The sequence below is a fragment of the Schistocerca cancellata genome, chromosome 1 (genome assembly GCF_023864275.1).
Source record: "Schistocerca cancellata isolate TAMUIC-IGC-003103 chromosome 1, iqSchCanc2.1, whole genome shotgun sequence".
Classification (NCBI taxonomy): Eukaryota; Metazoa; Arthropoda; class Insecta; order Orthoptera; family Acrididae; genus Schistocerca; species Schistocerca cancellata.
Window position 1 is genome coordinate 505,049,059 of NC_064626.1, and position 12,619 is coordinate 505,061,677.

General features: G+C 40.1%; 1 protein-coding gene across 1 annotated transcript in view; it reads left to right on the top strand.

The window, feature by feature from the left end:
* Window positions 1-12,619, top strand: part of LOC126178199 (uncharacterized) — a 281,149-nt gene that overhangs the window by 259,951 nt on the left and 8,579 nt on the right. The window contains exon 4 of the mRNA XM_049924513.1: window positions 11,408-11,557. Within this exon, the coding sequence (XP_049780470.1) occupies window positions 11,408-11,557 (150 nt within the window). The remainder of the gene's footprint in view (window positions 1-11,407; window positions 11,558-12,619) is intronic.

Below are 12,619 nucleotides of genomic sequence, written 5' to 3' on the forward strand. Positions count from 1 at the left end.
TAAATAGCAACTGATAATAGATGCAGAGGTGACATATCAAGCTAAAACTAAACAAAGGTCGCTACACTACGCATACATTGATTACCAAAAAGCTTTTGATAGTGTACCCCACTCATGGTTACTACAAATATTGGAAATATACAAAGTAGATCCTAAATTGATACAGTTCCTAAACATAGTAATGAAAAATTGAAAACCACACTTAATATCCAAACAAATTCAAATAATATCACATCACAGCCAATACAGATTAAGCGTGGAATATACCAAGGAGACTCATTAAGTCCTTTCTGGTTCTGCCTTGCTCTGAACCCACTATCCAACATGCTAAATAATACAAATTATGGATACAATATTACTGGAACATACCCACACAAAATCACACATTTGCTATACATGGATGATCTAAAACTACTGGCAGCAGCAAATCATCAACTCAACCCATTACTAAAGATAACAGAAGTATTCAACAATGATATAAATATGGCTTTTGGAACAGACAAATGTAAAAAAAATAGCATAGTCAAGGGAAAACACACTAAACAGGAAGATTACATATTGGATAACCACAGCGACTGCATATAAGCGATGGAAAAAACAGATGCCTATAAATATCTAGGATACAGACAAAAAATAGGAATAGATAATACAAATTTAAAGAAGAACTAAAAGAAAAATATAGACAAAGACTAACAAAATACTGAAAACAGAATTGACAGCAAGAAACAAGACAAAAGCTATACCAATATTGACCTACTCATTTGGAGTTGTGAAATGGAGTAACACAGACCTAGAAGCACTCAATACACTTACACGATCACAATGCCACAAATATAGAATACATCACATACATTCAGCAACTGAAAGATTCACATTAAGCAGAAAGGAAGGAGGAAGGGGATTTATCGACATAAAAAACCTACAGTATGGACAGGTAGACAATTTAAGAAAATTCTTTCTAGAACGAGCAGAAACTAGCAAAGTACACAAAGCAATCACTCATATAAATACATCGGCTACACCACTGCAATTTCATAACCACTTCTACAACCCTTTAGATCACATAACATCAACAGATACGAAGAAAGTAAATTGGAAAAAGAAAACACTACGTGGCAAGCACCCGTATCATCTAACACAGCCACACATCGATCAAGACGCATCAAACACATGCCTAAGAAAAGGCAGTATATACAGTGAGACGGAAGGATTCATGATTGCAATACAGGATCAAACAATAAACACCAGATATTACAATAAGCATATTATTAAAGATCCCAATACCACAACAGATAAATGCAGACTTTGCAAACAACAAATAGAAACAGTAGATCACATCACAAGTGGGTGTACCATACTAGCAAATACAGAATACCCCAGAAGACATGACAATGTGGCAAAAATAATACATCAACAGCTTGCCTTACAACATAAACTTATAAAACAACACGTTCCCACATACAAGTATGCACCACAAAATGTACTGGAGAATGATGAATACAAATTACACTGGAACAGAACCATTATAACAGATAAAACACCACCACATAACAAACCTGATATCATACTCACCAATACAAAGAAGAAATTAACACAACTAATCGAAGTATCCATACCCAATACAACAAATATACAAAAGAAAACAGGAGAAAAAATTGAAAAATACATCCAACTGGCTGAGGAAGTCAAGGACATGTGGCATCAGGATAAAGTTGACATTATACCAATTATACTATCAACTACAGGAGTCATACCACACAATATCCACCAGTACATCAATGCAATACTGCTACATCCAAACTTACATATGCAACTACAGAAATCCGTAATTATTGATACATGTTCAGTTACCCGAAAGTTCCTAAATGCAATATAACATATACCGTACAGTTAAAAAGAAGTCACGCTTGATCAAGGTCCGCGTCACTTTCCATTTTTGACCAGACATAACGTCTGAGAAAAGAAAGAAAATAATAATAATAAATCGGTGCAGTGAAACGTTATCTGAAACAAGCAGGAGTAACACAATTTGACACACAAGGCAGAGTAAGTTTTAGGCGTAAAATTTATGACAAGGCAGTTGGCGTTGCAGAAAATGTCAGGAAGGCAGGAACAACTTTGTCCGCCGAGTGGAAAGAGCCCATTTCGAGAGATCGAAAGTAATATAGACACAAAGGAAAGCTAAAAGGAAATTCGGAAAATTCCCCTTGTGTGTGTGTGTGTGTGTGTGTGTGTGTGTGTGTGTGTGTGTGTGTGTGTGTTTAATAACTCGAGAAAAACTTCACTAAGTTTTTTCAGTCACAATTTATTGGGACAAATCTTCGCCATCGCAAAGATTTTCTGCTTCACTCGACTATTCAGAAATTCATACTCAAGTGTTTGGACCAGTCTGACTGTTCCTCCACCGTTCCACTCTCGAACATGACGTGCTCCGTTCACTGCAATATCGGTACCTACACAGCCTTCCACGAAAGAATGTGTATACTCTTCGGGGTTTACTGTAAGACAGACAGTCAAACAACTGGGAGAGCAAGCATTACCTTTCTGAAGTTGCGGCCAGCGGCCACGATAGACTATGTAAACAGTATGCCATCGGCAGAGGACGCGTCTTTAATCTCGGTGGCTACAATTTGGTTGCCTCTGTGGCCACAGAGCTGTCATCTGCAGTGACAGCAGGGGCAGATAGCGGGCAGGCAGTGGCCGCAGCATTACCTGCCACAAGCGGCGCGATTGATATTTGAGGTCCGCAGCGCTTCATGCTGTGTAACGCTGCGTCGTATGAAACATAAACTTAACGAAACATTCTCGAGTAACGAAACAAATAACATTTTGGCATTTTAGGACGTTTGAAACTCACCTTCAGTTGTGATCATGTAGAGGGAAGAACATCGTAGCGTATGCTGATGATCCAAAACATTATGACGACTCCAGAATGAGATTTTCACTCTGCTGCGGAGTGTGCGCTGGTATTAAACTTCCTTGCAGATAAGAACTGTGTGCCGGACGGAGACTCGAACTCGGGAGACGAGGTACTGGCAGAAGCAAAGTTTTGAGGACGAGCCGTGAGTCGTGCTTGGATAGCTCAGTTGGTAGGGTACTTGCCCGCGAAAGGGAAAGGTCCCGAGTTCGAGTCTCGGTCCGGCACACAGTTTTAATCTGCCAGGAAGTTTCATTATGACGACTGCCCACCGTGAGATTGAATGCCACCTAGTGGCGTTGCTGACACTTAACGCTTCAAGGACCGCAAATGCCGAAATCCATTGACATAAGCGATTTTGACAGAGGAAAGACGATTTGGAACAAGCATGATGGAAACGGTACAGCTGGTTTGTAGTTTGCCTGCTACTGTCGTTAGCCCCTAGGGAAAATGGTTGAAAGGCGGTGAGACTACGAGTAGGCGACAAGATGTTGGACGTCCTCCCCTCCTCACAGAACGTGAAGGTCGCGGGTCTGGCCGCTCTTCACAAGCAGGATAGGCGGCGATCTGTGACTAATCCGACGACAGAGCACAAAGCAAATTCGTAGTTACACAGCAACTTTTCACGGAGGAATATGTATACTGTACAGCTATTGCTGCTGGTACGGGCAGATGTGTTTCGGAGCACACCGTTCAACACACATTGTTCAACATGCGCCTCCACAGCAGCCGAACCATTCGTGTTCCCAGCGTCAACATCAGTTAAGACTGCAGTGGGCACAGGATCATCCAGACTGGACCGCAGTCATTGGAAACTCGACGCCTGGTCGCATGGATCACGATTCTTGTTACATCAGTTCATAGTTCGTGACCGAATACTTCGTCTTCCAGGCGAACGGATGCTCGTATCGTGCACCGTGCCACGGACGCAGGCCTGTGGCGGTAGTGATATGCTATGGAGGACATCGTGTGTGCTTCCATGAGAACTGTGGTAGTATTCCAAGGCGCCTGGAGGGCTGTGGATTACGTAACAGAATGCTGTTACGGACTACCTGCATCACTTCACGCTAGATGTCTTCCACACTTGGTATGTCATCTTCCAGCATGTTAACTGTCTGTGCCACAAGGTCAGAATCGTGCTACAGTGGTTCGAGGAGCTTGAAAGTGAACTTCCGCATATTCCATTTTGATTTATATTGTTCGACGGTTCAGTGTCTGTTAAGCACCGCATAGATCTGTTGCTATATTTTTCCAGCATGTGGTCAGCGTTTAGGAGCAACCCGCGAACTCCGTTTAAGCAGTCGAGTGAATGGTTTGGTTCAAATGGCTCTGAGCACGGTGGGACTTAACATCTGAGGTCATCAGTCCCCTAGACCTTAGAACTACTGAAACCTAGCTAACCTAAGGACATCACACACATCCATGCCCAAAGCAGGATTCTAACATGCGACCGTAGCAGAGCGGTTCCGGACTGAAGCGCCTAGAACCGCTCGGCCACAGAGGCCGGCGTGTATGGTTTAAAAAAAGCAAAAGAAGGAATATACAAATAAAGTACATTTATGCAGTATCAAAGTAGTCACCTTTGCCACAGTGTATTTTGGCAAAATTTATAAGATTGTAGGAAAATGGCGGCGAAAACAATTTTGGGGATCGATTGCAGCGTTCACACTAACGGCTTAGGCGTTGGAGGTTCGTCGAAATGTGATGTGCAGGAATTTGAACACTGCGGCCGACTCTTGATCAGATATCCATCGCCCTTGTTGATGGTCGAAGGAAAAAAGGCAAGCATCTCCGCCAGAGGTGCCAGTGAAATCTCCAGGAGTTCCCATTCATCTTTCCTTCCAGCTCACCTTCAGCTTCGTGAATGAAAGAAGTTACCAGTGCTCTTTCTAATCCCCCCCCCCCCCCCCCCCCCGACGTACGCCGATTTTATGCCAGCATCTGTCGCATTTGTTCCATGTTGTCTGCCGTTATGTTTGTTGAGGGTCGACTAAATGTAGCCCATCTAAAACACTTTCGTACCGGACGCATTTGAACCAATGGAGAAAAAACAGTTTCTGCTCGCGCTTTCAGTTTCAATCACTTACATCGCTATTGCATGCCCCTCCATTGCTATTCCTCACAGTTTCTAACAATACCGTTTGCAATAACTTTGTGTAGCAGCATTTTGCAATTTTGAGGAACAAGAGTTTTAGTTTCGATTATATAATTTAAACGATATTTTTGCATGTAGTGGGCTCCCATTGTAAACTGTCCAAACTTCAAATCTCCGTACGGTCATTCGTAATTCATTTGAGACGAATGGCGGGATGTTTCAAGAAATATGACCAGGAGTAGCGGGGAATGGATGAGGGCTACTAACGGCGTCGTTGTTTATATTTATGTCTGTGATTCATTAAATGACTTTTTGTTGATGGAAGTTTATAAGTCTCTTCTCCCAATTTTCAACAGTTAAGAATTAGCTACCTGAATACGAAAGCGACCCTCTTAAAGATGATCACAAGCAAATGCAAAGACGTATAGGTTTATTTCTTAGCAATGTTATGATATTTGTCATTTTTTCTTTCTTTTTCATAATTTAATCTGACGCAGTTGAACCACATCACACCAGAAACGAAAAGTAATGGAAGCAGTGGGTTAGAGTCGATGGCTATGGAGCAAGAAGGCTGAAGTTGATTTCATCTGCTGGAAGGATTATGGCCAATTATTTTCTGGGGTTTAAATACTTACGGACTACCTTTGAAACGTTGAAATGATTAACGGTCAATGTTTGTCAGATTTTCTAGGCAAACTAGAAGAAAAATAACCCAGAAGAGGCTTGGATTTCAAACGTGGCACGAATAGTGTAATCTTTCATCAGAATAATGTACCTTTCCACAAAAAGTACTTGGTCAGCAGGACAGCTGACGAATTTGATGAACGAATTCTTGTAACATCATCCTTATTCACCTGATTTAATTCTCATCTACTTCTACTTTTCTTCCAGTCGGTAAAAACAGAACCTATATAGGATCACTTTGTTGTTCGTTTGTCTGTCTTTGTCTGTCTGTCTGTCTGTCTGTCTGTATGTATGTTAGTTAAAAACCCCTTTTCCCAGGAACGGGTGGACGTAATCAAGTTGAAACTTATGTCCCATTGTATGGTCTGCGGTTCCTTGGCGGCGTAATAAATGTAAGCTTTAAGTCAAAGAGATCAAAAGACGGCCATTTATGTCACATATTTTTATTCTCAATATAGGGTACTTCCCGTTGACCTAGACTCATGAAATTCGGGAGCAGCAAGGTTTCACAGTACAAGTAAAGGGAAAAAAACAGAACGTTGTTGATTTGTAATTATCACACGAAAAAAATGTTTCTGTTGTCATTAATTGCACGTCTTCAGACGTAAAATTAACACATTCTCGAAAGTCTTGGAACGCCCGGGACCCGATATCTTGCCGTATCAATGTTGATAAGAGGCAGAAATCGCCTAGATTCTCGATTCCCTGGATTTATGGACTGTCTATAAACATAATAAAGTTTTTTTTACGGACCCTCAGAGCGCGAGTCAGACTCTCACCTGGCGAATTTTTTAACTTGAAGACGTATTGAGTCTAGTGAAGTGGTTAATGACAGCTGCTTTTGGGTATTCTGCAGAACTATCAGTATCATGAAAAGAACCCGTCAGTGTAAAAAACCCTGGATAAAATGCAAGTGTCGAAAGGTTATTACATCGAGAAATAAGTGCCTTTCTTGTCTCAAAAAGGTAACGCACTTTTTCTTTGTCAACCGAGAATTCACCTTATCACCTTTACAACGCAGATAACTGAGCCATAGGATTAATGGTCTGTGATAATTTGCTATGGAGTATGGAGAAAAGAACCTCAAATCGACTTAATTTCGTAGAAAACTGTATGTTCTGTTACTTTTGAATGAGAAATGTGCCGACCCAATTGGTCAGTGCCAATAGTGCTGTTTGGCGTGCATGATATATAAGAGTTGTGAAAACACTGCTGGCTATATGGTCATCGACACCTAATAAACTTAGGAAATTTCTGTATCCTGTTGTAGCATTTCAGATATCGATTTACGTCACGAAACTTTTACTTCCAAAATGCTTTCTGTGAAAATTCTTCATGCAACATGTACTCATTTTCTTCTGAATTATTCCCATTTTAATTTTGATTCTAGCCCCTTTGCATTTTTTATTAATAAGAAAGAAACACAGTTCGGCGTTCGAATAACCCCAGTGTTTCAAGCAACAAACTCGGCACATCCACAGTTTCGTTTACGTTTACGGTTGTTTCGAGGGGTCAATTTGCCTACTTTAGTAAATGACGAGTCTTTCGTTATCAAAAGATACAGCTTCGTGTATCAGTATAATTTCGTTGCAGCTATGAGGAAGGTTAATCTCTCTATCTATCAGATATAGTTGTGGAATGCAACGACTTGTTTACGCAGATATATTGTCGCAATTCAACCTTCAGATGCTGAGCAGCTCCGATCTGTTCTGGTAGTCACTGGGTAACACTAGGGCTTAAGATTGGGCGCGGCTGCCTCTAACTGTCACCACCTCCGTCGTATGCATAGCATAGAAACGAGCTAATTATCCATCGATCATACATATGTAGCCAGAGATCAGTTCGGGAGTTGCTATAAAACGATGTGAGAAACGTAATTAATGACTCCCCGTCAGATGACGTGGCATGTTGCTTTTGTAGCCTATTTCTGACAACTGTTCTGGATCACTAAAATGAAAAAAAAAAAAAGAACTTAGCGACTACATAAGTAATAAAACGTGTTTACTATTCTACGGCACTTTTGACACTTTCGGTGGGGTTACGTAGTGACAAATAGTGCCTCAGTTTCCGTACAACATCGAATGAGATGCTTCCCATGTACAGGTCCTATTCTGTGGATCTTAAGTTGAAAACTGCTTATGTGAAGCGTTTTCTCGATGCAAATCACAGAAGATTTTCAGAGATCAGATCGAAAAGCTGTGCAACTGTTTTCATCTTGGGAAGAAATGTTCGCCTATTAATAATAATGAAGTCTGGTAACACTTTCTTAGTCATTACATGTATTGCTTTTTCTGATCGAGAATGCTTTCATCCATAGATTGGAAGTAAAAATGTGTGCATTGATGTTCTCGTGTATAACTTGACGTGTTCAGAGCATAGGTACGCGAAGAATGCCGTCTGTCTTCAAGCGCCAGGACATAGCATTAAAAAATATCAGCCGTTTATCGGAAACTAGCTATTAAGTTAATTCCAGAAGGGAGTTAATTATTTGTTGAATGGCTGCACCTTCATTAGATGTCGTTGGTGTCCCCAGATAGTGAATATTCATTGCCACATGTGGAGATGTTGCGATGTAGTGGAGCATGGTTTCCTGACAACAGCTTGGACCCTTTGTTTTGGTTAACGTCAAAATGAAAACAGGTGTTTCGGGAAACATTTTTCTACTACTTCATCCGTTTACTGCACAGTCTCTTAATGCTTTTGGGATTTAAATGCACGCTGTCGTAGAACGAACGTAACCATATCCCTTAAAGACCCAAGTCGGCGCCTTCCCTTTTCGTCCAAAACAAGCAAAACAGTTGCTGAATGCAACCTGGAATGGTATCACCTTGGAACACGCAGGTAAATCATCGTAGCCGGCCAGAGTGGCCGAGCCGTTCTAGGCGCCACAGTCTGGAACCGCGCGACCGCTACGATCGCAGGTTCGAATCCTGCCTCGGGCATGGATGTGTGTGATGTCCTTAGGTTAGTTAGGTTTAAGTAGTTCTAAGTTCTAGGGGACTGATGACCTCAGAAGTTAAGTCCCATAGTGCTCAGAGCCATTTGAACCATAAATCATCGTACCTGGACGTCGTACCAGACCAGTTATTGTCGTACAAACATCTCTGCGAGAAGACCCTTCATAAAGTCGTAGTGAGAAAAGTGGCTAACAGCAGATGGAGAGCTAGACCAAAGGTGCTGATAATCACAGCTGAGGCTTCTACACGGCGGAATATGCTTGCCCGGTGTGGTCCAGATCAATGCATGCTGAAATACTCTACTCAAGCTTAAATGAAACACACTGATTAGTAACAGTTTGCATGAAACCCATGCTGCACAGTAAACTGTACAAGTGATCACGAACAAATAGAAGCTTAAGTATGCCTTTGATGTACCAATTTGGCGTTTACTGTTGACCTAGAAGACTTCATTCCCACAAGAGATTTCTGAACACCGGACTTAGTGACCCCCCAGCACAGTAGATTCCCAGTGACGAGAACCTGAGATAGAATATTTGGAGTAACCTGAAACATGCCAGAATGGGCGTAGTACCATTAGTGAAGGCACACCTGATTAAGTGCAGCCGTACAGATTCGTAAGGCGACAGAAGTGACCGTGGTGAATATCAGTATATGGAACATCTCCGGACCAATCCTAGTATATGTACCGTCGTGAATTACAGTGGGGAAGCACTGGACGTAGCCCAGTTTTGGGCTGAAAAACTCCCCAGATACGAATAAGGAAAGCAGATGAAAGCAAGTGTGACTAGGTCACATTTTTTTGTTATCTGATTTTCGTTTAAGTAGAATTAAGAACATACCAGTAAACCCCTGATGCTTTGGAGAATTTCTATTCCATGTATAAAATTGATTGTATGTACTGATTGCTTTAGAAATGAGTTACCGGTAGTGTGTTAAATATTTGTCGTTAAGCATGTAAGCGAGAACAAGGTTATAAAAGATTTGAAACTGTGCCGAAAGTTTGTTGGAAGTTGCTGCGTGCTCACATTATGAGACACTGGATGAATATGGTGTGGATAATTTGCGCTCCATTTTAAGCAGAAGCAAGTTTCTCACGCGCCTGAATGCCTAAGCCATCAATCTCCCGAACTGTGTGTCGTACAATGATATAATTTTGAAGGTACATTGAGGAGTATAAATGAATACTGTCTGCAAATTGTGTTGCGAATAGAGTTGGTAGTAAAGAAGTAATGAATTAAAATGTCATGCTTGATGCTGAAGTTTCACTGCATGAACAACGAAAACGTAGAAGACGTCTGCATTTTAGCTGTTTAGGGAACGTTCCACCTTTTAAAATCATCTCGTCATCATTCTTTAAATGTGTGCCGAGTAATGATTTCATCATCTGAGGAAAGAGGAAGACCTGTGTGTGTGCCACGTGGGATGAGAGAATTTGATAGCCCACAAGTCTGCATGTTGACTGCGCACAGTGCAAAATTAAGTGGGGCGTTGTTCTGGAGCAAAAACACTCCCTTTAACAGCTACCTCTTCCGACGCTTTGTCATGACATCTTCCTGTAACCTCTTCAGGAGATTTCGGTAGTACACACACGTGGCTGCTCGTTACGGTCGTAACCGTTTGGCACCACACCACGCACCATAGCTCTGATGATAATTGGGTATTGGAGACGGTGGCCAGTCGATAGTATTTTCCTTTATTCGATTTTTTCGGTTTGAAACAACCAACTGAAACTAGTGTGTGTGAGACCAGGTCAGCTATAAGAGTTTTTTCACTTTGTATGTGTCTGATTTCATCTCAGATCATACAGGTCATGTCAACTCGTGGTCATGAATTTCAGTGGAAAAAGATACATGTTAGACCTCTATATTATAAGTGTTAAGAAATAAAGTATTTTCGTTTTATCTTACCCCTTGAAAAATGTATTTCGTAAATAACTATTAAAACAGTAGAGAACAAAAAAGTATTAATTTTTCCACGTAAATTTTTTTCTTATTTGTAAAGTCAGCTCTGGACTTGCTTTCAGGAGGAGCAAGGTTAGAATCCCCTTCTGGACATATAGATTGATGTTCTCTTTGGTTTTTCCTTATCAGTCACAGTGGCTTTGGAATAGTTCCATTTATTTGAAAAATACTGGCAGAACCTTATGAAGGTGACTAAGAAAGCCGATAAAATGTGTAGTAAAATCAAACCTATAATCTAGCTGTCTGTCTGAGAAGGGTATGTTACATATCTCTAACAGGAACTTGTGAGGGCAGAGTTAGCTACTTCCATAGTATATGAATGTGATATTAGGAAAGTTTGCTGCACAACATATTTCATCCTGATAAAATAAGAGTTACTTTTAATTTGGGTCATTTTTGCATAATTTATCAGCAGAAAACTTCTACTGAGTAAATTGTGACTAAGTAATTGGTATATGTGAGGTAAAGTGATTTGTTGTAAGTTTAAATTGTTTTGGTTGTTCTATATTGACTTCAAGAACTGTAATGTTACCTAGCAAACATTCTTAAATGCTGTGAGATGTGGTTATTTCAACATTACCTGTGAATGTTGGCATAACTATTAGCTGTGCATCATCAGTAATATAAGCATTTTCTGTTAAGTGTGTGATCAGTTGATTATCTTTCTGTGCTGTTTGTTACTTCAAAGTTGCAATCTTTATTTTAATTAAAAAAAATGTATTAATTTTGAAAGTTATAAGTTGGGTAGATTCTGTGCAAGACATGAGAGAAAAAATATTGTATGTTTCAGTATATCAATGGAGGCAGCTTGGAGCAGCTTATTCAGAATTCTAGTGTGGAACTTCCTCATCTTACAAGGATGAAGCTTGCACTGGATATAGCCAGAGGAATGGAGTATCTGCACTCTCGGGGAGTTTTCCATAGGGACCTTACTTCCAAGGTCAGTCTTTCTAAATATCAGGTTCAAAATTTCCTTAATTTTCCATTGTTACTGGTTTTAAAGTAGCAATTGTTGATATAGAATGAGAGTTATACTGTAATTTGCAGGGGTACTTGACAGATAAAATATTAAAGACTGTCATTCAAATTCAAGTGTTACTGTATTGATCAGTTGTGGCACAATTTTTTGTGTTGTTCTGTTACTAGAAACAATATTTTTTCCTTTTTTCCCATGCAAAGCAAAAGTTAATTAATTCATGCACATACATAGTAAAGGGCAGGCTTAAGATATTGTGTATGTGGTAGTATTAGGTACTCTTTCTGTCGCCAGTAACAGAAGCACCCTCTCTCTGCTGTTAGTTACCCAAAGACCTGTGATATTCTAGGCCAAAGACATGTGATATTCTAGGCAGTGTTGTTTGTAACAACTGTGTAGTCTGTTTTCAGTCATATTCGTAATTTCTGTTTTCAGTCATATTCGTAATTTTATGTCATTTTTAGACATTTTACACATGACTGAATTAATGAATTTTGTCAGAATTTTTTAGACGTAAAGCCCAAGCAGTACATGTTTCACTTTTAATTTAACTACATTCATCATGAGAAGTAAAACTTGTGGCTGTGTATGCACTGGCTCTTTTATTCAGGTGAGGAATTGCAACCATCATATTTGATGATTTGAAAAAAATGAAATAGTCATGGCTGGAATAACAAGCTCTTGTTGAACTGGTAGACTGACAGAGCCTCTCTCTTATAATTCTAGATGTCATTTGTTGAATACCATTTTAATTTCTGAAACACTGTCTATACATTAACAATCTCTCACTGCCTCTAAGCACTGTATACAGATCATGAAAAAACAGTAGGTTGGTTGTAAAAGCCTACAGAAAAGAGCTGCTATTAATTTTCTGTACGGAAATCACCCCTAGACATTTACTGTCAGCAACTTACAGGTTCAATCTGAAAATTTTCATTTGTACAAGAGTCATTTACATTTACTTTCCTTTCATGTCCGTAACTGTGTTTGACACTGTGTGACCACGTAAAAACTGGTTCACTTTCT